This window comes from Gorilla gorilla, chromosome 3 (genome assembly GCF_029281585.2).
Source record: "Gorilla gorilla gorilla isolate KB3781 chromosome 3, NHGRI_mGorGor1-v2.1_pri, whole genome shotgun sequence".
Classification (NCBI taxonomy): domain Eukaryota; kingdom Metazoa; phylum Chordata; class Mammalia; order Primates; family Hominidae; genus Gorilla; species Gorilla gorilla.
Genome location: NC_073227.2, coordinates 15963636 through 15982175, shown reverse-complemented (window position 1 = coordinate 15982175; position 18540 = coordinate 15963636). Strand labels below are relative to the sequence as shown.

Sequence of the window (18540 nt, the reverse complement as noted above, 5' to 3'; positions counted from 1 at the left end):
TAATATCCCCTTATTATCCTTTTAATGAGTGTAAATTCTGTAGTGATGTCCCCTCTTTCAGTCCTGAATTGGTAATTGATGTTTTCTCTCTGGTTTTCCTGGTCATTCAGAGTACAGGTTTATCAAATGTATTGATCTTTTTAAAGAACCAGTTTTTGCTTTATTGATTTTCTCTATTATTTTTCTATTTTTTATTTTAATTTTTTCTCTCTTATCTCTTATGCCTTCCTTCTCTCTGCTTGCTTTGAATTTAATTTATTCTTCTTATTCTAGTCTCTTAAGGTGGAAGTTTAGGTAATTTGAGACTTGTCTTACTTTCCTCTATAAGCATTTAATGCTATAAATTTTGTTTTAAGTCCAGCTTCAGCTGTATCCCACAAATTTAGATATATTGTGCTTTTAATTTCATTCAGTTAAAAACATTTCTAGGCCAGGCGTGGTGGCTTACGCCTGTAATCCCAGCAGTTTGGGAGGCCGAGGGGGGTGGATCACGAGGTCAGGAGATCAAGATCATCCTGGCTAACACAGTGAAATCCCGTCTCTACTAAAAAATATAAAAAATTAGCCAGGCATAGTGGTGGGTGCCTGTAGTCCCAGCTACTCGGGAGGCTGAGGCAGGAGAATGGCGTGAACCTGGGAGGTGGAGCTTGCAGTGAGCCGAGATAGCACCACTGCACTCTAGCCTGGGCAACAGAGTGAGACTCTGTCTAAAAAAAAACAAAACAAACAAAAAAACATTTTTCTGACAATATTTGGGAATTTTTAATATATCTTTCATTGATGTTCAGTTTAATTCTGTCATGATCAGAGAAAACATTTTGTATGACTTCTTTTCTAAAAACTGGTGAAGTTTAATTTATGGTCTAGATATGATCTATCTTGGTTAATATTACATGCAAACTTGCAAAAATATGTATTGTCTTCTTTGGTCCTGTGTTCTATAAATGTCAATTAGGTCAAGTTGTTTGATAACATTGCTCAGGTTTTGTATGTATTTTTGTTGATTTTTTGTCTACTTCTTATATCAATTACTAAGATGTAAGTGTTGGAATTCCCAGCTATGATTGTAAATTTCTCTGTTTTTCCTTGCTTTTCATTTAGGATCATTACATCTTCTTGATAAATTGCCCCATTTATCATTATATAATGTCCTTCTTATTCCTGGTTCTAAAGTCTGCTTTGCCTGATATTAATACAGCCACTTCAGCTTTCCTTTGGTTCGTGTTTACATGACATATCCAGTGGTGTGCTGGTAAATGTCTAACAGCTAGTTCTCTGGTAAAGAATAAACAAATCCCCCTAATTTATAGATTTTGATTTCCATGATATAAGGACTCCACCATGGCTGATTTCAAGTTAGCAATGAGACATCATCAAACACAGAGTTGGGAAGAGATGCTAACAGTATGCTCTTGTGAGCCAGTATAACCCTACTCTAGTACATCGCTGATAATATCTTTTTCTATCCTTTTATTTCTAACCTATCTCTTTGTCTTTATTTTTAAAGTACATTTCTTGTAGGCAGTCTTTTAAATCCAGTCTAACAGTATCTGTCTTTTCATTGATATTTAGACCACTTATATTTAATATAATTATTGAGATAATATTTAAATCTATCATCTTGCCTTTTCTTGTATTTGTTTCATTTGGTCTTTGTTCCTCTTTTTCTTCCTTATTTTGGATTAGTTGATCCTTACTTATGATTCCACTTTAATTTCTCCATTGGCTTAGTTTTTATGCCTCTTTAAAAAACAATATACATCTTCAATTAATCAGAAAATACCTTAAATCTGTTACAGCATGTGTAATCTTATAATATACCCAAATTCATTCTATTCATCTCTTTTTACTATAAATATATAAGTCATTGAATTTATTTTTGCTTCAAATAGTCAATTATATTTTGTAGTGGTTAAAAATAAAAAAAACTTTGCATTTACCTTCTTTTTGCTATTTTCCTATTCTTTCTTTGTTTGGCTTCAATTTTCTAGCTGTTATTATATTCATTCTACCTGGAGGACTTCCTTTAACAATTCTGACTATTAAAATCTACGGGTAATGAATTCTTTCTTTTTTTGGTTTGCTTATATAAGGAAAAGAATCTTTATTTCCTTATATTGTTACAAGATATTTTAACTGGATACAGAACTCTGGGTTAAGAGGGTGTTTTTTTTTTTCCTTAGTCACTTAAATATTGCCACTCCATTGCTTCTGATTTGTAGTATTCCTGACAGCAAATCTGCTGTAATTCCTATCCCTGTTCCTCTGTAGGTAATATGCTTTTTTCCTTCAGCTGACTCCAAGATTTTCTCGCTCTCTTTGGTTTTAGATATGATGTACCAAGGCATATTGGATTTGTTTTCTTTTTGATATTTACTCTGGTTGGTGTTTTCTGAGCTTTTTGGATATGTGGTTTGATTACTCATCATATTTAGAAAATTCTGGGTCATTATCTCTGCAAATATATATATATTTGACCCATTCTCTCTCTACTCTGCTTCTGGGATTTCAAAACCCGAAGTGAGACGTTTGATATTTTCCCTCACAATATTTCCATGCCCTATTCTCCCCATCCCACACCACACTGTTGTCTCTTAGTGTTTCACTTCAGGCAATTTCTTTTGACCTATCTTCAAGTCTATTGATAAACCTATTGGAAGCATTCTTTATCTCTGGCACTATGTTTTGGCATTTGTTTGTTTTTAGCATTTCCATCTGCTTTTATAGTTTCTGTCTTTCTATTGAAATCCCCGTCTGTTAACGCATGCTGTCCACCTTTCCACTAGAGCCTTTGAAATGTTTTAAATTTGTTGTTTGTTAGGTCTGACATCTAGTTCATATCTGAGTATGATTCTGTTAATTTCTTTGTCTCTTCACAATGAGTTTTTGTTTTTTTGTCCTGTGTCTGATAATTTTTTATTAAAATCTTTGCATGATGTAAAGGAAAATGTTTATGCCTGGAAATGGACATGTTTCTTTTACTACTACGCGTTTAGTTTTCTTTGGAGGAGGAGGTAGCATTGAGTCAATCTAATTAGTAGTTGAGCTTGACTTGAGTTTTGTTGTTCTGTGGTTATTTTCAAAATACCAGCTTTAGAGTTGGGTTTTAGTGTGGTTACCAAAGTGTTTTCCTCAATGTTCCTGTTCCACCTTTGACTTAGGGTTTCTCTGTGAATCTGTGCCTTAAATAGGGTCTCTCTCTGTGCTCCTGTTCTCTAGCAATAGGCTTGTGTTTCTAGTTCCTTGACACTTGCTGATGTGGCAGAGGGTGGGGAGAGTAAATGTTCTCTGCTGCTTTGGTCAGCCTGTCTTAGATAGGCTCTGTGTCAATGGGTCTTGGGGATCTTAGGGGTGATCCTATCTTTCTCCCAGCAATAGGAAACCACTAATGGTCTGATCCCAGGATCATGGTAGGGAAATGAAACTGCATTTGCTGAGGCCCTGAGGCAAAAGAAGCTTGGCCCATGGAACCAAAAGAAAACTAGTGTGACCTGAGCAAAGTCAGCAAGAAAGATAACCCTTGAGAAGTGTGTAGAGCCAGATCATGTATTACCTGTGTGCTACATTATAGCTTTTGGTTTTTTATAGCAAGTTCAATGGAAAATTTTAAAGAACATTAATTGCCTTGGATAAATAGAGAATTTGGAATCGTTTAAGAGAGTGGTACTGGATAAACTAACTTTTCTGTCATCCCATGTGCTATTTAGAAGTTCATCTCAAGTTTCACATATTGACTGTAAAATGCACTGATGCTAATTCTGTGCTTCCAGTTAGAACATCACTTCTCCATGAAAACTTCCAAAAGTCCTTTTTTTTTTTATTTACTAGTTGAATTGAACACATTTAACATGAAGTAGCTTTCTGATACTGGTGCATCATTTATTTCTGCCCTTTATCAGAGCTTACGTATTTACTCATTAGCCAATTAAACATTCTTTCCTCTTCTTCTTCTTATGCATAACTGTGAAATATTAATGGTCAACAGCTGAGCATTTTCTTGCATACTTTAGTGAAATGAGTTTTCTATTGCTAGCAATGCTACTAGCATCTCCCCAAAAAGAGAAATTATCAGACTGATGCAGTGGTTTCATGTTATCTCAAATTAATATGTAAGCGTGTGACACCTGAGTTCATTTGACTAGCCAAGAGTCAAAGAAATATAAATTACCCCCCAAAGGATTAAGAGAGAGGCCAGGCATGCTACTTATCTCTTCTTTCCACAGCTTCTCGGCACACTTAAATGCAATGAATTATGACAGAGCTCTTGAATCATTACCTTGATGAGTTGGGCTTCCATTTATGCATTCATTTCATTGTCCATTCAGTAATAATGAATTACTATAACAAAAACTAGCTCACATCTGTTGAGAACTTACTTTGTGTCAATCTCTGAAGTAAATGCGTCAATAAGTTGTCTCATTATGGGGTAAGGGCTAGTATTATTCCATGGAATCTGAAACTCAAAAGTTAAATGCTTGCCCAGTGACAAACAGCCAGCAAAGGTAGCCATTGAGATTCAAAGCCAGAACTCTGTGACTTAAGTTCTTTGCCACTATGATGCATTAAGCATCTACTTCTAGATCAGCTACATGCTAATCCCTTTGAATCTGGAGCTGACTTAGTCATGTTTCTGCCTTCAGAGAGCTACCCAGTGGGGGAGATGGACATGTAACTATTAATTAAAATATAGCATGATAAGGAACTAGCAAAGGTTTGGTAAGAATCTAGACCATAGATTGATGTATTAATAGTTTGCCAAGAGAGAGGGTAAGATGGGAAACAGGAATAGCAAGGAACTTGATGAACATTCCATGGTGAAATGTGGTCTGAGTCTTGAAGTATGAATAGGAGTTCATGAGGAGGAGTTCATGAATATGAATATGAAAAGCAGGGTAAAGTCATTGATGATTCAAAATGTAGTATATCCTATTCTTTGAAGCTGGCATAATGGATGTAATAAGAATAGTGGCCAAATATGGTGGTGCCTGGGGCCTGTTTTTAGGAAGTTTTCATGCTAAAAAGCTTGAACTTCATTCATAGTAAATAGCAAACTTGGAATGATTTTGAGCAAGTAGTTTGAACATGTGAATAATAACAACAATAATACTAGATACCACTTATTGAGCACTTACTATGTGCTTAATCAAGATATACATAGCCGTTTTCTCTTCACAATAAGATTTTGTAGCAGACATTGTTATTCCTTCTTACAGATGAGTAAACTGAGGTACATATAAGAGGTTAAGCAGCTTACCCAAGGTCATTGTGCCAGTAAGCATGGGAGCTGAGGTTCAGTTGCAGGCCTGAATAATTACCACTTTCGTAACCCCTTTGTTTCACTGATTCTACTACTTACAAGTCTCTCAGGGGCAGTTGGAGTTGGGATTAAAGAGCCCCAGGCTGGAGACAGGCAAGTGGTTGAGGGAGCAACAATGAGACCAGACAGAGATGAAAAAGGACCAGAGTAGAGGGTAGAAAGGAGGATAGAGAGGAAGTTTCTGGAAGGGAAAATAAGTCTTGGTGACCAATCAAATGATCAAATACAAAGGCTGAAAGAGTCCTAGAGTCGAAGTTGACTCCCAGTTTTCTGACTGTGCTGCTGAAAAGACCCTTGTGGCTGAGACTGAGAACCCAGGAGAAGGGGCAGTTTGAAAGCTTGCTTCAGACAGGTTGAGTTGTGCCCATGGGACCTGTAGGTGTAACTGTGCGGTGGGTGTTAGCTACCCAGATCTGGCCATCCTGCCAGCCAGGATGTGGAAACTGGAGACATGGTCTTGCCTTGAAGAAAGTATCAGTGGGTAGGAGACTTGGGTTCTAGTCCCAACTGGGCCAGAAGTCATTTAACTCCTCCATTCGGACTTGGCCTCCTTGTCTATAACATTTAAGGGAGGAAGGAAATTACCTTGAAGGCCCCCTCTAGGCCAAAATTTAGTAATTCTATGTTCCCAGTCAAGAAGAGAGCAAACACCTGTGGAAACAGATCCTGGAAGGCTGTCAACTCGCAGGCTAGATGTTGAATAGCATTTCACACTCCACTGCAAATATCAAAACCTTCAGCAATATTCATAGAGCTCACTGCAGCAGGCTAATAATTATACTTTAGGAGGTGATTGTATGCTTTTCATATTTTTAGTCTAATGAGGAAGTAAACTCTGTGTGGTTAGTGAGGGGGCAAATCCCACCACATGCACATCTACATTTCTGAGGGAAGGAAAGGCGATCTCTCATTTCACGCCCCATGTTCCTGCTTTTCTGGAAGGCCCATTATATGATGCCCTAATGCTCCTTGGCATCAAAACTCACTTTTCATTTCAAACTTTCATTGGCAGAATTGCTCAACCACTGATAGAGATGGTTAGCAGGAGGTGAGGCTGATCTTTCCAGGCCATTGCAGGGCAGCCAGAGTTCCCTGGTGCCCAGTGTCCGCGCAGTGTATTTTGGACTCACAAGAATCCATAGAGCATGCACCATGCACCCCATGCAGTGAAAGACAATGGGCAAGAAAGCAGGCACTGTCAGGGAATGTGAATCAAGATCCAGTTTCAAGAGGATTTTATATCATTTTTATTAATAGCAAAACCACATTTATTATCCTTCTTTTATCTACTAATTCAATTGGAACCGAAACTAATAGATGACTAATTCAATTGCAACCAAAACTAAGAGTGTTTATGAACATCAGGAAATTTTGGAATATAAAACATAGAGAGTATATGCTATATGTGTGCATGTATATATATATATGTATATGATATATGATTTTTATATTCAGCATGTTTATAAAGATGGCATAATTGCTGGAAAATGTATGGCCTTTGAAGGAGACAGAACTAGGTTGTCATCATTCTGGTTGATCTTGGGGAATGGAACTGGGTTCAAATAAGCCTTAGTAGCTGTGTCACCTCAGATGTGGTACCCACTCTCTCCAAGCCTTTGCTTCCCGAAATGGAGGTAGTACCCACCTGACAAGGTCCTTGTGAGATAACACATAGACACTCATGAGATAACACATAGACACTGAGCACAGTCCCTAGCATCTAGAGGTGCTCTCTAAACATTAGCTTTTCCAAGACATGAATAGCATATGTAAAGAATTAAGAAGAGCTTCTGGCACACAGTAGACTCAGTAAATGGCCCCACTAATATTGCAACTATTGGCATTGTCATTAAAGCCACTATCGTAATAATAGTGGAACAGCTGTATTGAGCCCTGGCCTTAAAGTTATAAGACTGACCTTCTGGTCTGGGCTCCTTCACTCATCTCCATGGCCCTGAACATACCCCCTAATCTCTGTGGGCCTCAGCTTCTTCATCCATGGCCTATGGTGCTTCAAGGATGGGAAGACTGACATGTGGAGGCATCTGTTCCCCACAAAGCCCTGCACGAATGCTGTGGACATGATGGCAGTTACAGTTGGCATTTCCAATGGCTGATAAATAGATTCAGGGTTGGCCATTCCCCTTACCAAAGCATTGGAAGAAGCTTTAATTGTTGTTGTTGTTTCATGGAAGGCCTTGGGGAATTTTATTCATTTATAATCTAAGCAGGTGTAACTAGGCTTTGGACCCTGGACTACCTGTCTGGGCATAACCACAACCTACCACGATTATCTGCTTGACCTGTTGTTTGCTGCCCCAGTGAGCCAGGGCTGCCCCTAGAGCTGCCTTTATCACACACGTGCCCCAGGGGGTCCTCAGTCCCAGCCTTTTCTGTGTCGTCCCAGAGCAACTCGCTCCTTCCTCTGCAAGAATCCTGAGCAGCTAGCTCAAAGCCCATGTTATAAAGATGAATCAGTACTCCTAAAACAAGACTTTGCACAGAGCAGATGCTCCTTAAAGATTAACTGTTTTAATCAGCAGGATGTAAAGAGCTTAGACAGTGCTTGGCACACAACAAGGGCAGTAGAAGTGTTTGCTATTTTTATTATGACTGTTTATTTATTTAGTCAGTTAACAAATTTTTCCTGCGTATCTTCTTGGTACCAGGCAGGGGATGAGGCACCAGAGAGAACACAACACTCTCTGCCCTCAAGGAGCTTGGAGTCAAGAGAAAAGGGAGACAACTAAGCAAAAATGCATGAGGAGATGAAGAGCATGGGGGAAATGAGGAAGCCCCTGTCTAGCCTGGGCAGGAGGGAGATGGTAAGGAAGTGATAATAGCAGAGGCCTATTCTGAGGAGTCCACTGTACCTGTGAAGAGCCTTGTCTGGCACATGGTAGGTTCCTGGAGGACGAAACCCTAGGGCTGCACCTTCTGTGAGTTGGGAAAGAGTGTCAGGAACAGAGACAGAGACAGGGTGTTCCAGGAACAGCACGCAGCATGGAGCCAGGGTGGCCATAGGCAAGCAGGACAGCACAAGACAGCTTGGGGCCTCAGTGCTGGGCCGTGGATTTGAACTGCCCTCTGGGCCAGACTGGTCCCCAGCCCTAGTACCTTGTGTTCCACCAAAAATTAAAAATAGGAAAGATTCCAGGATCAAGTCAAATACATTTCCAAGCCATGCCTGCTACTGAGTTGGGCCCCTGTGAACATCACCAAAGCATATCAGCACACGAAAGGCTTTGAGGATGATGGTAGAACACAGCAATATTGATGTCATAATCCCTATGCCACCAAAATGATGTCATTGGCTGCTCAGAATCCCAGCACTTAGATGCGAGAGAACTACACAGGTTTAGAGCTGGAAGGACATGGAGCCAGCGGCATTGCAAGGAACACAGTTTAGGAAACAGCCACCGTGATGGGAAGATCTTTTAGCAGGGAATACCATCATCTGTGGCATGTCATAAAACTGACTCCCTGGTCAGCAGTGAGAAGGACAGATTGGAGGTCTCTCTGGGTCCAGAGGCCCAGCTGGGAAGCTATGCTGCTCCTAGGGGACTAGAAGGGAAAACGAGCATCAGAACATGAGCAGCATGTGAGCAAAGCTGAGGAAGGGAGGGTACACGCGCTATTAGGAGTTAGAATCACGCAGAATTGGCAGCTGAATATCACTGTGACAGTCATGGGAATTCCCTGAACCTAGGAGTCAGGACCAAGAATTCTAGACTTGACCTCAGGGGTACTACTGGGTGGTTGAGGCAAGCCACTCTTCCTCCCCAGGCCCAGTGTCCGATTCTAATAAGGAGGTGTGGAGAACACGATGAGTTGCAAGGGACCCTTCAGCCCTACGATGTTGACATCTCGAGATGCTGTGAGCTGTTTCCACCTCTGTTGCAAACATCAGTGAGCCAGACAAGCCCTATGGCATCAGGGTGAAAGAGCCAGTCCACACATTTATTAAGTGCCTTCTGTATACTGAGCTGAGCACCAGGCCCTGGGAGGGAAGGAAGGAGGGTGGAAGGGTGCACCAGGGCACCAATCCCCGGGTAACTCAATTACTCCTGGCAGTTGCCCAGTACAGGGGAAAGGACCCTGGAGTCAGAAAACCAAGAGGTGCTAATCCCAGCTCTGCTATGCTAACTGGGTGACCTTGGCAAGTTCCTTACCCCTTGTATTCATTTATTATGGCTGCAAAATAAATTACTATGAACTGAGTGGCCTGAAACAATAGAAGTTCATTTTCCCACAGTTGTGGAGGCTGAAAGTCCAATATCAAGGGGCCAGCAGGGCCATGTGCCCCCAGAAGCCACGGGAGGATTCTTTCTGCCTCTTTCAGCTTCCAGTAGCTCCAGGCGTTCCTTGGCTTGTGGCCGCATTGCTCCAGTCTGCCTTTGTCTTCACATGGCCGTCTTCTCTGTGTCTCAGATCTTTCCTTTCTCTTATAAAGACATCAGTCGTTGGATTTAGGGCCCAATCTAAATCCAGGATGATTTTATCTTGAGATACTTGATTACATTTACAAAGACCTTATTTTCAAATATGGCCCTATTCACAGGTCCCAGGAGTTAGGACTTGAACATAGCTTTTAGGGGGCAATGATTCGGCCCACTACATCTCCAAATGCCTCTGCCTCCTCATCAGAAAAATGAAGATCATCATAGCATTTATCCTGTTGGGTGGTTGGGAGAATTAAAGAGGTAATACAATCCTTAACATGGCACCTGACAAATCACGGTTGCTATCGTTCAGATATGTGGTTCACACCTGTCCTTCCAGCTCTAAACCTGTGTAGTTCTCTCACGTCTAAGTGCTGGGATTCTGAACAGCCAATGACATCATTTTGGTGGCATAGGGATTATGACATCAATATTGTTGTGTTCTACCATCAGCTCCAAGTGTGTGGGGGAGGAGGGAATGTCACCCTCTCTAGGACTGCAGACATTTGTCACTTGACCGGTCATGACAGCCAGGACAGGATCACTCTGCTGCTGCTTCTACCCTGAGTTCTGAATGGACTTGGGGCTGCCAGGAATGACAAGGATTGATGGGGAACACCTAGGCACACACAGCCATTCTGCACTGCTGGGTGCACCCTGAGCTATTGGAGCTTGTGGGCTGGCCCAGCATGACGGGATTCCTTTTCTCTCAAGCGCTCAGGACTGAGAAGAGGAACAGGCACACACTCTGGTGCAGGGAAGGAAGTCCCTGTAGGCTGAAGCCCAGCTTCGGGCTCCGTGGTGGGATCCAGGTGGGATTCGGAATAGCACAGCTCAGTGCCCAGCATGTACTAGGAAAGCATTAAATATTCACTCATCCAATGCTTAATGAACAAGTGTGATCACTGACTTTGGAGTCAGGATGATCTATCACCGATAGGAAGAGGCAGACAAAAAGATGCTGAAAATACAAAACACACAGAATTTGGAGACTGATTGTTCATGAGGCTGAGGAGGATGGCATTTAGGAGGGTTCCCAGATTTCTGGTTTGGGTAACTGATGGATGATGGGGAGGCCAAGCATGGCAGAGGAAGCGGAGGTTGGAGTGATTTGACTGTTAGTAATGCCTAATGTTCATGGAGCACTCACTACGGGCCAGGCATCCTGCTAAACTCTTAGTATAGATTATCTTATTTAATCTACTTAATCCTCACAACAGCCCAGTGAATAAACCATTATTATTATCTACATTCTACACAACTGAGGCAAAGAGAAGGTAAGTCACTTATCACTAACAAGTAACTCCAGCAGCACCAGCGGTCTTCCTGTTTCCCAGGGCACAATGTCAGTTCCTTTGTAAGGACCAAATAATCTACTGGACATGTTCTCAAATTCCCAAGTGCACCATTCCACTATGTGGCACTGAGTATGTAGTTTGTGCTGAAGGAAATGTTGAGACGAACCTTACTTCAAACAGGAATTCAGCAGACCTGTAAGGTGCATCTCAGCTTTGCATTTCCTGGCTGTGTGACCTCTTCATACTGCTGGCCCTCTCTGAACCTCCCCTGTAAAACATGTCCCCGGAGGCTGTTGTGAAGAGGAAAGGAGAGCCCATGGGTGAAAGTGCACTTAGAAAATGTGAAGCAAATGGAGAATATCGCCAGGGGGCAGCTAGAATGTGGCTGCTGGTCAGATTCGAGTGTGTAGCTGCCCAGCCAGCGCCTCCAGGTCAACTCATCCTGGATCTTGTTTCCATGCCGAGTGAATGCCCATCTAGAAACTGAGTTGAGACAGCTTTAATCACAACAGGTTGTGGCTCCCCGGGGCAGATTTCGGCTGCTCTGACAACTGTAAAATGGAATTATGCCTGCAAATTAATTTACTAGAAATAATCAACATTTCACAAAATGTTCCTGGAAGCCCACATAGACAATTAGACCCTACAGTGCACTCCAGGCCTAGTGAGGTGGAGCTGAGGCACTGAGATAACCCACCACTCAGCCCCTTGGAGAGTGATCAGAGACAAGGACCCCAGGACAAATGCAGCACCCTGAAGAATAAGGGTCCACCACTCTTGGGCCTCCATCCCCTTCGCTGTATTTTTTCTATTGAGGTGAAATTCACATAAGATAAAATTAGCTATTTTAAAGTGAACAATTCAGTAGCATTCAGTACATTCACAATGTTATGTGACCACGGCCTCTGTCTAGTTCCAATCCATTTGTTTTCATCAACCCCAAAGGAAAACCGGTACCCATGAAGGAGGTGCACCCACCCTCCCTTCCCCACCCACAGCCCCTAGCAACCTCCAATCTGCTTTCTGTCTTGTGGATTTACTTATTGTGGGTATTTCATGTTAGATGTCATCTATGCTAAAATATAGTTATCCCTGAGATAGGCCCCAGGCACAGAGAGCTCTAAGTGTCCATTTCTCAAGGTTCTCAACCCCCTGGGGGTTCTGTTCCTCTTCCTCACTCTGGGTTTACCCCAGCCATTCTCCCAGCAAACATGCTCCACCAATCCACCCCTTCCAGGGGCATGTCTTCCCTTTCGCCAAGTGGACGGCCCTTCCATGCCCCCTCAGGGCATCCCATCTGCATTCCACCTGGTAGTGTCACACCAGTGCTTCCTGTGATGCCTGTAACTTGTTCTCAGACACCTCATGGCTTACTGAGGGTACAAACCACATGGCATAGTGAAAAAAGTACAGGTTTTACTGTCCAAGAAAGCTAGATTTCTGACCGGATGCGATGGCTCACGCCTGTAATCCCAGCACTTTGGGAGGCTGAGGCGGGCAGATCACCTGAGGCCAAGAGTTCGAGACCAGCCTGGCCAACAAGGTGAAACCCCATCCCTACTAAAAATATCACAATTAGCCAGGCATGGTGGCAGGTTCCTGTAATCTCAGCTGCCTGGGAGGCTGAGGAAGGAGAATTGCTTGAACTAAGGCACAGAGGAGCCGACATTGCGCCATTATGTGCCAGCCTGGGCAGCAGAGCAAAACTCTATCTAAAAAAAAAAAAAAAAAAAAAAAACAAGCTCAGTTTCTCTCCTTGTCCCCTCTCTAAGGGGTGGTGGCCATAAACTGGGACACACAATGATGTTCTCTTTGTCCTCTCATTGGCAGCTCCAGAAGTATTCCAGGTGTACATGGACGGAGGCCCCGGATACTCGTACCCTGTCGACTGGTGGTCCCTGGGCATCACAGCCTATGAGCTGCTGCGGGGCTGGGTAAGACAGGCACCTGTGCGGTACACACAAGGGGCTGTGCAGTGGGGGCTCACGTTGTACCTGGACGGACAGAGTCGGCAGGGCCCGCGGTGCAGGAAGGAGCACTGGTGGAGTCACCGCCCCCCAGGTTTCAGTCCTGATGCCTGTGTGCCACCTATGAACGCTCTGAACTTCTGGTCCAACCCACTCATTGTACAGGTGGAAAAGAGGCATCCAGTGGGGGAGGGTCTTACACAAAGGCCCACAGCGGATCAGTGACAAGTCAAACATCAAAGCGCCTTGGCCTCGTGGTTTCAAACACTGTCGTCTTTGAACCCACAACACAAGGTCTTCGTGTCTGATTTTCTAGCTGATTGGAAAATCTTTAAAGGTGAAGACCATGCTTCTTTTTTCTCTTTGTTTCACATCTTCCCTGAATATCTAACTCAGTGTCCTATAAAAATGGGACATTCAGTACGTATTTGTATTTTATTGCATTTAAATTTACAAGCTGAAGATGATTAATGGGGCTATTTGGTGGCTGTAATAACACACTTTTTTATTTGAGCAGAAAGTATTATGTCTAGGCCAGGCACAGTGGCTCAGCACTGTAATCCCAGCACTTTGGGAGGCTGAGGTGGGAGGATTGCTTGAGCCCAGGAATTTGAGACCAGCCTGGGAAACATAGGGAAATTACATCTCTACAAATGATAATAATTTTAAAAAAATAGCTGAGCGTGGTGGCACTCGCTTGTAGTCTCAGCTACTTGGGAGGCTGAGGCAGGAGAATCACCTGAGCCTGGGAGGTCAAGGCTGCAGTGAGCCATGATGGCACCACTGCACTCTAGCCTAGGTGACAGAGTGAGGCCCTGTCTCAGAAAAAGAAAGTACTTTGACTAAAATTCATTTTGAGGTGTTATTTCTTTGCACAAGTATCATTTGAAAAGGATGTCGCTTCACCATGTCTCAGGACCATGGTTTCCTCATTGGTACAACGGGGATAATAAGATCCTTTCTGTCTATTTAGCGGAGCTGGAGTTTTAGGATTCCTGGGTTCCTGGACTGTGGGAGACATGGTTTGCCTGAGACTCATCTCCATAGCGCCAGTGCCCAGCACAGAGCTGACAGAAGCGAAGAGCCAGATTCTCCCACAGGCTACAATTTTAATGTTGTTTCAGCCATTTGCATACATGCATATTCATGCCCATAGAAGGTGCCTTCCTTGAGGGCATGATGGTGTCTTATTCACTGTGGGTGTCCCATTGCATGGTTGTAATGGGTGTTGACTGAATGTTTGTTGAATGAATGAGTGATGAGAGCAGTTTGTACACCATGAACACTGTGAGTGCAAATAAGTATTATTTGTCACCCCGTAGTTAAGCAACAATTTTCTGCTCTTGATCTCAGTTATTTCCCCTGAATTCCTCAAAAACATAATTATTATACATTGCATTCTTAGAATGCAAAGAAAATATGAGCTTGTTCACTGAATGAAAAGAATTAATGTCCCGCAGGTTTACCTGTGAGCTGCTGCGGGGCTGCATAAGACAGGTGCCTGTGTGGTGTTCCTGCTCGGTTCGTTTCTTGTTAGCTGTTTCCTTTGATATATATACTCAGAGGAGGAATATGAGGGTCCATGATGTCGTAGGAACCAGAACACACCGGCATCCGCCAGAGGCTGTTAATCTTATGTAATCAATCACAGCAATGACCTTGGCGAGCAGTTGCCCTAAACGTGACTGGGCTCCTGCCAACAGAAAAGATATTGGCAGTCATTCCTCATGGGTCAGTGCAATCAAAGATGATAGCTTGGCAAAAAGCCCCAAGGATGGAGTGGTCCCTGCTGATTCACAAATAAACTAGTTTGTTTTATTTTTTAATTCTTCTGAGTTTTCTGCTGAAAGATCCAGATGCTATTTTCAAGGATGGTGCTTCTTGGAAGAGGAAGAAGCAAATGATGGGGGATCCAGGCCTTTGGCATGGAGACAAAGTAATGGAATGAAAGAACACCACCTGTTACGTACTACTGTAAATCTTTCTCCCAGATATATTTGACTGGCTTCTTCTTTGACCCAAAGGACAACAGGTTTATGCAAATAATTTATTCTCTGTTTTTCATACTGGAAACCATTGATTTAGTCAAAAAGCTGTGCTGAAAAACACTCATATTTATCCATGGACTATGTAAATTTAGGAATTATCCCCCCCTCTTGCAATTCCTCAGTGATGTCAATGACAACATTCTTGGGTAGGATCCAGGAAGCTCCTTACGTCCAAAAGAGGAAAGAAAGTCATAGTGGAGGCTAGGCACGGTGACTCACATCTGTAATCCCAGTTCTTTGGGAGGCCGAGGAGGGCGGATCACCTGAGGTCGGAGATCGAAACAAGCCTTGCCAATATGGTGAAACCCTGCCTCTACTAAAAATACAAAAAAATTAGCCTGGCATGGTGGCGGGTGCCTGTAATCGCAGCTACTCAAGAGTCTGAGGCAGGAGAATTGCTTGAACCCAGGAGGTTGAGGTTGCAGTGAGCCAAGATCGTGCCACTGCACTCTAGCCTGGGTGTGACAGAGCAAGACTCTGTCTCAAATAAAAAGGTCATAGTGGGAATTCCCAATATTGTTCTAGGATCTTAAAGTTGGAATGCATTGAAAATAATGGGTGGAAAATTGATATTAATATGGCTTGTTAGCCAGGGACCCAGGAAAACAGCTGTTTCTCCTGATGAGGAGCCAAGCATGCTTTATGGACAGCAGAGGGGCCAAGTCCCATTGGCAGGTTTGAGACCACAGTGCAGACCACGGTTCTCCAATCCCTGGGGCTGGGTACCGGCCTGTGGCCTGTTAGGAACTGGCCGCACAGCAAAGCAGAGGGTGAAGGTGAATGGCAAGTGAGCCAGGGAAGCTTCATCTGTATTTAGAGCTGCTCCCCGTCACTCACATCACCACCTGAGCTCCACCTCCTGTCAGGTCAGCGGTAGCATTAGACTCTCATAGGAGCGCAAACCCTCTTGTGAACTGTGCATGTGAGGGATCTAGGGTGCGTGCGCCTTATGAGAATCTAATGCCCGATGATCTGTCACTGTCTCCCATCACCCCCAGATGCGACTGCCTAGTTGTAGGAAAACAAGCTCAGGGCTCCCACTGATTCTACATTATGGTGAGTTGTATAATTATTTCATTATATATTACAATATCATAATAATAAAGTATAGAATAAATGTAATGCACTTGGATCACCCTAAAACCATCCCCGCAACCCTAGTCCATGGAAAAAAATGTCTTCCACAAAACCAGTCCCTGGTGCCAAAAACATTGGGAATCACTGTTGCAGAGAACCCTGTGCTTTTGGTTGGAGCTTGTAGGCTAGACAAGAGACCTAAGTAGGATCCAACTGCTCTCTGAGCCAAACTAGAATCTTAGTTCTTACCCTGGCAGGTGTGCTGATTGAAAGAAAAAGGCCCAAGTAGGGGCCACTCATCAGAATTCCTTTTGGTGCCCCAGTCACCCTGGCACTCTGACTACTGCCTCTCTAGAGAACACTATGGAAAGAGATATGAGGAGATCTCCCTTCCCCTGACCACATCCACAGAGAAGAGATGGACAGATCTTTAGCCAGCCATTGTCCCAACAAACCTCAAAGTCTCTCTGACAGGTGAGCACCCATCTGTTCATTGATTATCCTCAGGATCCAGGGAGCACTGTACCTCCAGAAAGAATCTTTTTCACTCTTGGACAGCTGTAATGGCTAGAAATTATTTTCCCCTTACTCAGTCGAAAGCTGCTTCCTTATAATAGAGAAAAATAATCTTTAGAGGAATCTCACAGGTTCAAACCCTGGCTCTAACCAGGTACCCCATCTGGGATCCTAAGCAAGGCTTTTAAACAGACTGAATATTCAGAATCCTTTTGTATTAACAAGAAGAAATTAGTAATTATATCTACCCAATAGGATTGCTTTGAGAATTAAATGATTCTGATTATGTTAATTACCCAGCTCCATGACTGATGAATGGCTGGCACTCAGGAAACATCCCCCTATTACTTCTACCCTGGGAGGACCTGCTGGAAAGCCTGTGTCCTTCCCAATTTAGCATCTTTCAAGCACTAGAGGCAGGCACTGAGAGCAGAGGCTGGATCACACCTGCTTGCTGACCATTAGCAAGTAAGGCCAATGGGCTTCATGAGCAGAGATGGGTTCCCATCCACACTCTGTGCTTCTTGGTGTTGTGATTTGGGCTAAGTCACTTAACCTCATCTGAGCCCTGGCTTCCTCATTCACAAAAGAAGGTTTATCAGGCCCACCTGCGGGTCATGTGAGATTACATGAGAAAATGTGATCAGGGCATAGGCGGTGTCTGGCACACAGGAGACCTGCGGATTATTATGCAAATAAGTAAATACACAAACAGCGATGACTCCACAAGACAGGTAGATGCAGGTAAAGCTCTGCTGACTTAGGTTTAGAGGAGCAGGAGAGAATTTCAGGAGGAGGAGACATTGAAGTTCAGTCACATATGAATGGTTGGAAGGAATAGTGTGAGCGCAGGTAGAGAAGTGGAGGCTAGGGCTGATTCAACAAACATTTTGGCCTACCCACCTGTCAGAAGGATAGTGAGGGGACAGTCTATAAAGGACCTGAGGCCAGCTGGAGGCATTTGGTAGGTAGTGTGGTACTATCCATGGTACCTAAGCAGAGAAGAGACAGCACAGTGGTCATATTATACATAGAACCACATATGTCTGGGTTCAAATCCTGACTTTGCCACCTAGACTCTCAGTGGTCTTCAGTGAGCCTGTTTCTTATCTATAAAATGGGGAGAACAGTAGTACAGGCCCGTGGTACGGGTTTCTCCACCTCAGCACTATGGACATTTGAGGCCAGATGATTTTTTGTGGTGTGGGGCTGTCCTGTGCATTGTTAGGATGTTCAGCAATATCACTGGCCTCCACCCATCAGATGCCAGCAGAACTCCCCACCCAGTTATGACAACCCAAAATGACTCCAAACATTGCCAAATATCCCCTGGGGGACAGTTGTCCCTGATTGAGAACCACAGCCATAGAACAACCAGGAGGACTAAGTGGGATCCTGCAGGTGAGGCCATTAGCACAATGCATTGCACCCCCATGGAGTGGGATTTCAAGGACCCCTCGCCCCTTTCACATCCCCCTAGGACTTCTACCCTGGGAGGACCTGCTTGAAAGCCTGCATCCTTCCCACTTTAGCACCCTTCAAGCACTAGAGACAGGCACAGAGAGCAGAGGCTGGATCATACCTGTTTGCTGACCATTAGCGTGTAAGGCCTATGGGCTTCATGAGCAGAGTTGGGTTCCCATCCACAGTCTGTGCTTCTTGGTGCCCACTCCATGGGGACATGAGGACTTTACCCTCTTTGCTCACGCACCAACCACCTCCCTGACCTGGTGTTACCCTTGCCTTTGACCCCAGTCAGCACTTCTCCTTAGGAATGGGTAGACAGAGAAGGTTGAGGTTACAGGGAGGCCAGCGAGTGGAGGGAGGGCGCCCAGAGCTCCCCCGAGAGGTGAGAGTGCAGCACTGAGTACCGCT

At 43.7% G+C, this 18540-nt stretch overlaps 1 protein-coding gene across 6 annotated transcripts in view; it reads left to right on the top strand.

Moving 5' to 3' along the window:
• The window catches only part of STK32B (serine/threonine kinase 32B), a 448182-nt gene that overhangs the window by 380921 nt on the left and 48721 nt on the right, over positions 1-18540 (top strand). For all 6 annotated transcript variants that reach the window (XM_019026105.4, XM_019026104.4, XM_055384435.2 and 3 more), the window contains one exon: positions 12888-12991. In XM_019026105.4, coding sequence (XP_018881650.1) covers positions 12888-12991 — 104 coding nt within the window. The remainder of the gene's footprint in view (positions 1-12887; positions 12992-18540) is intronic.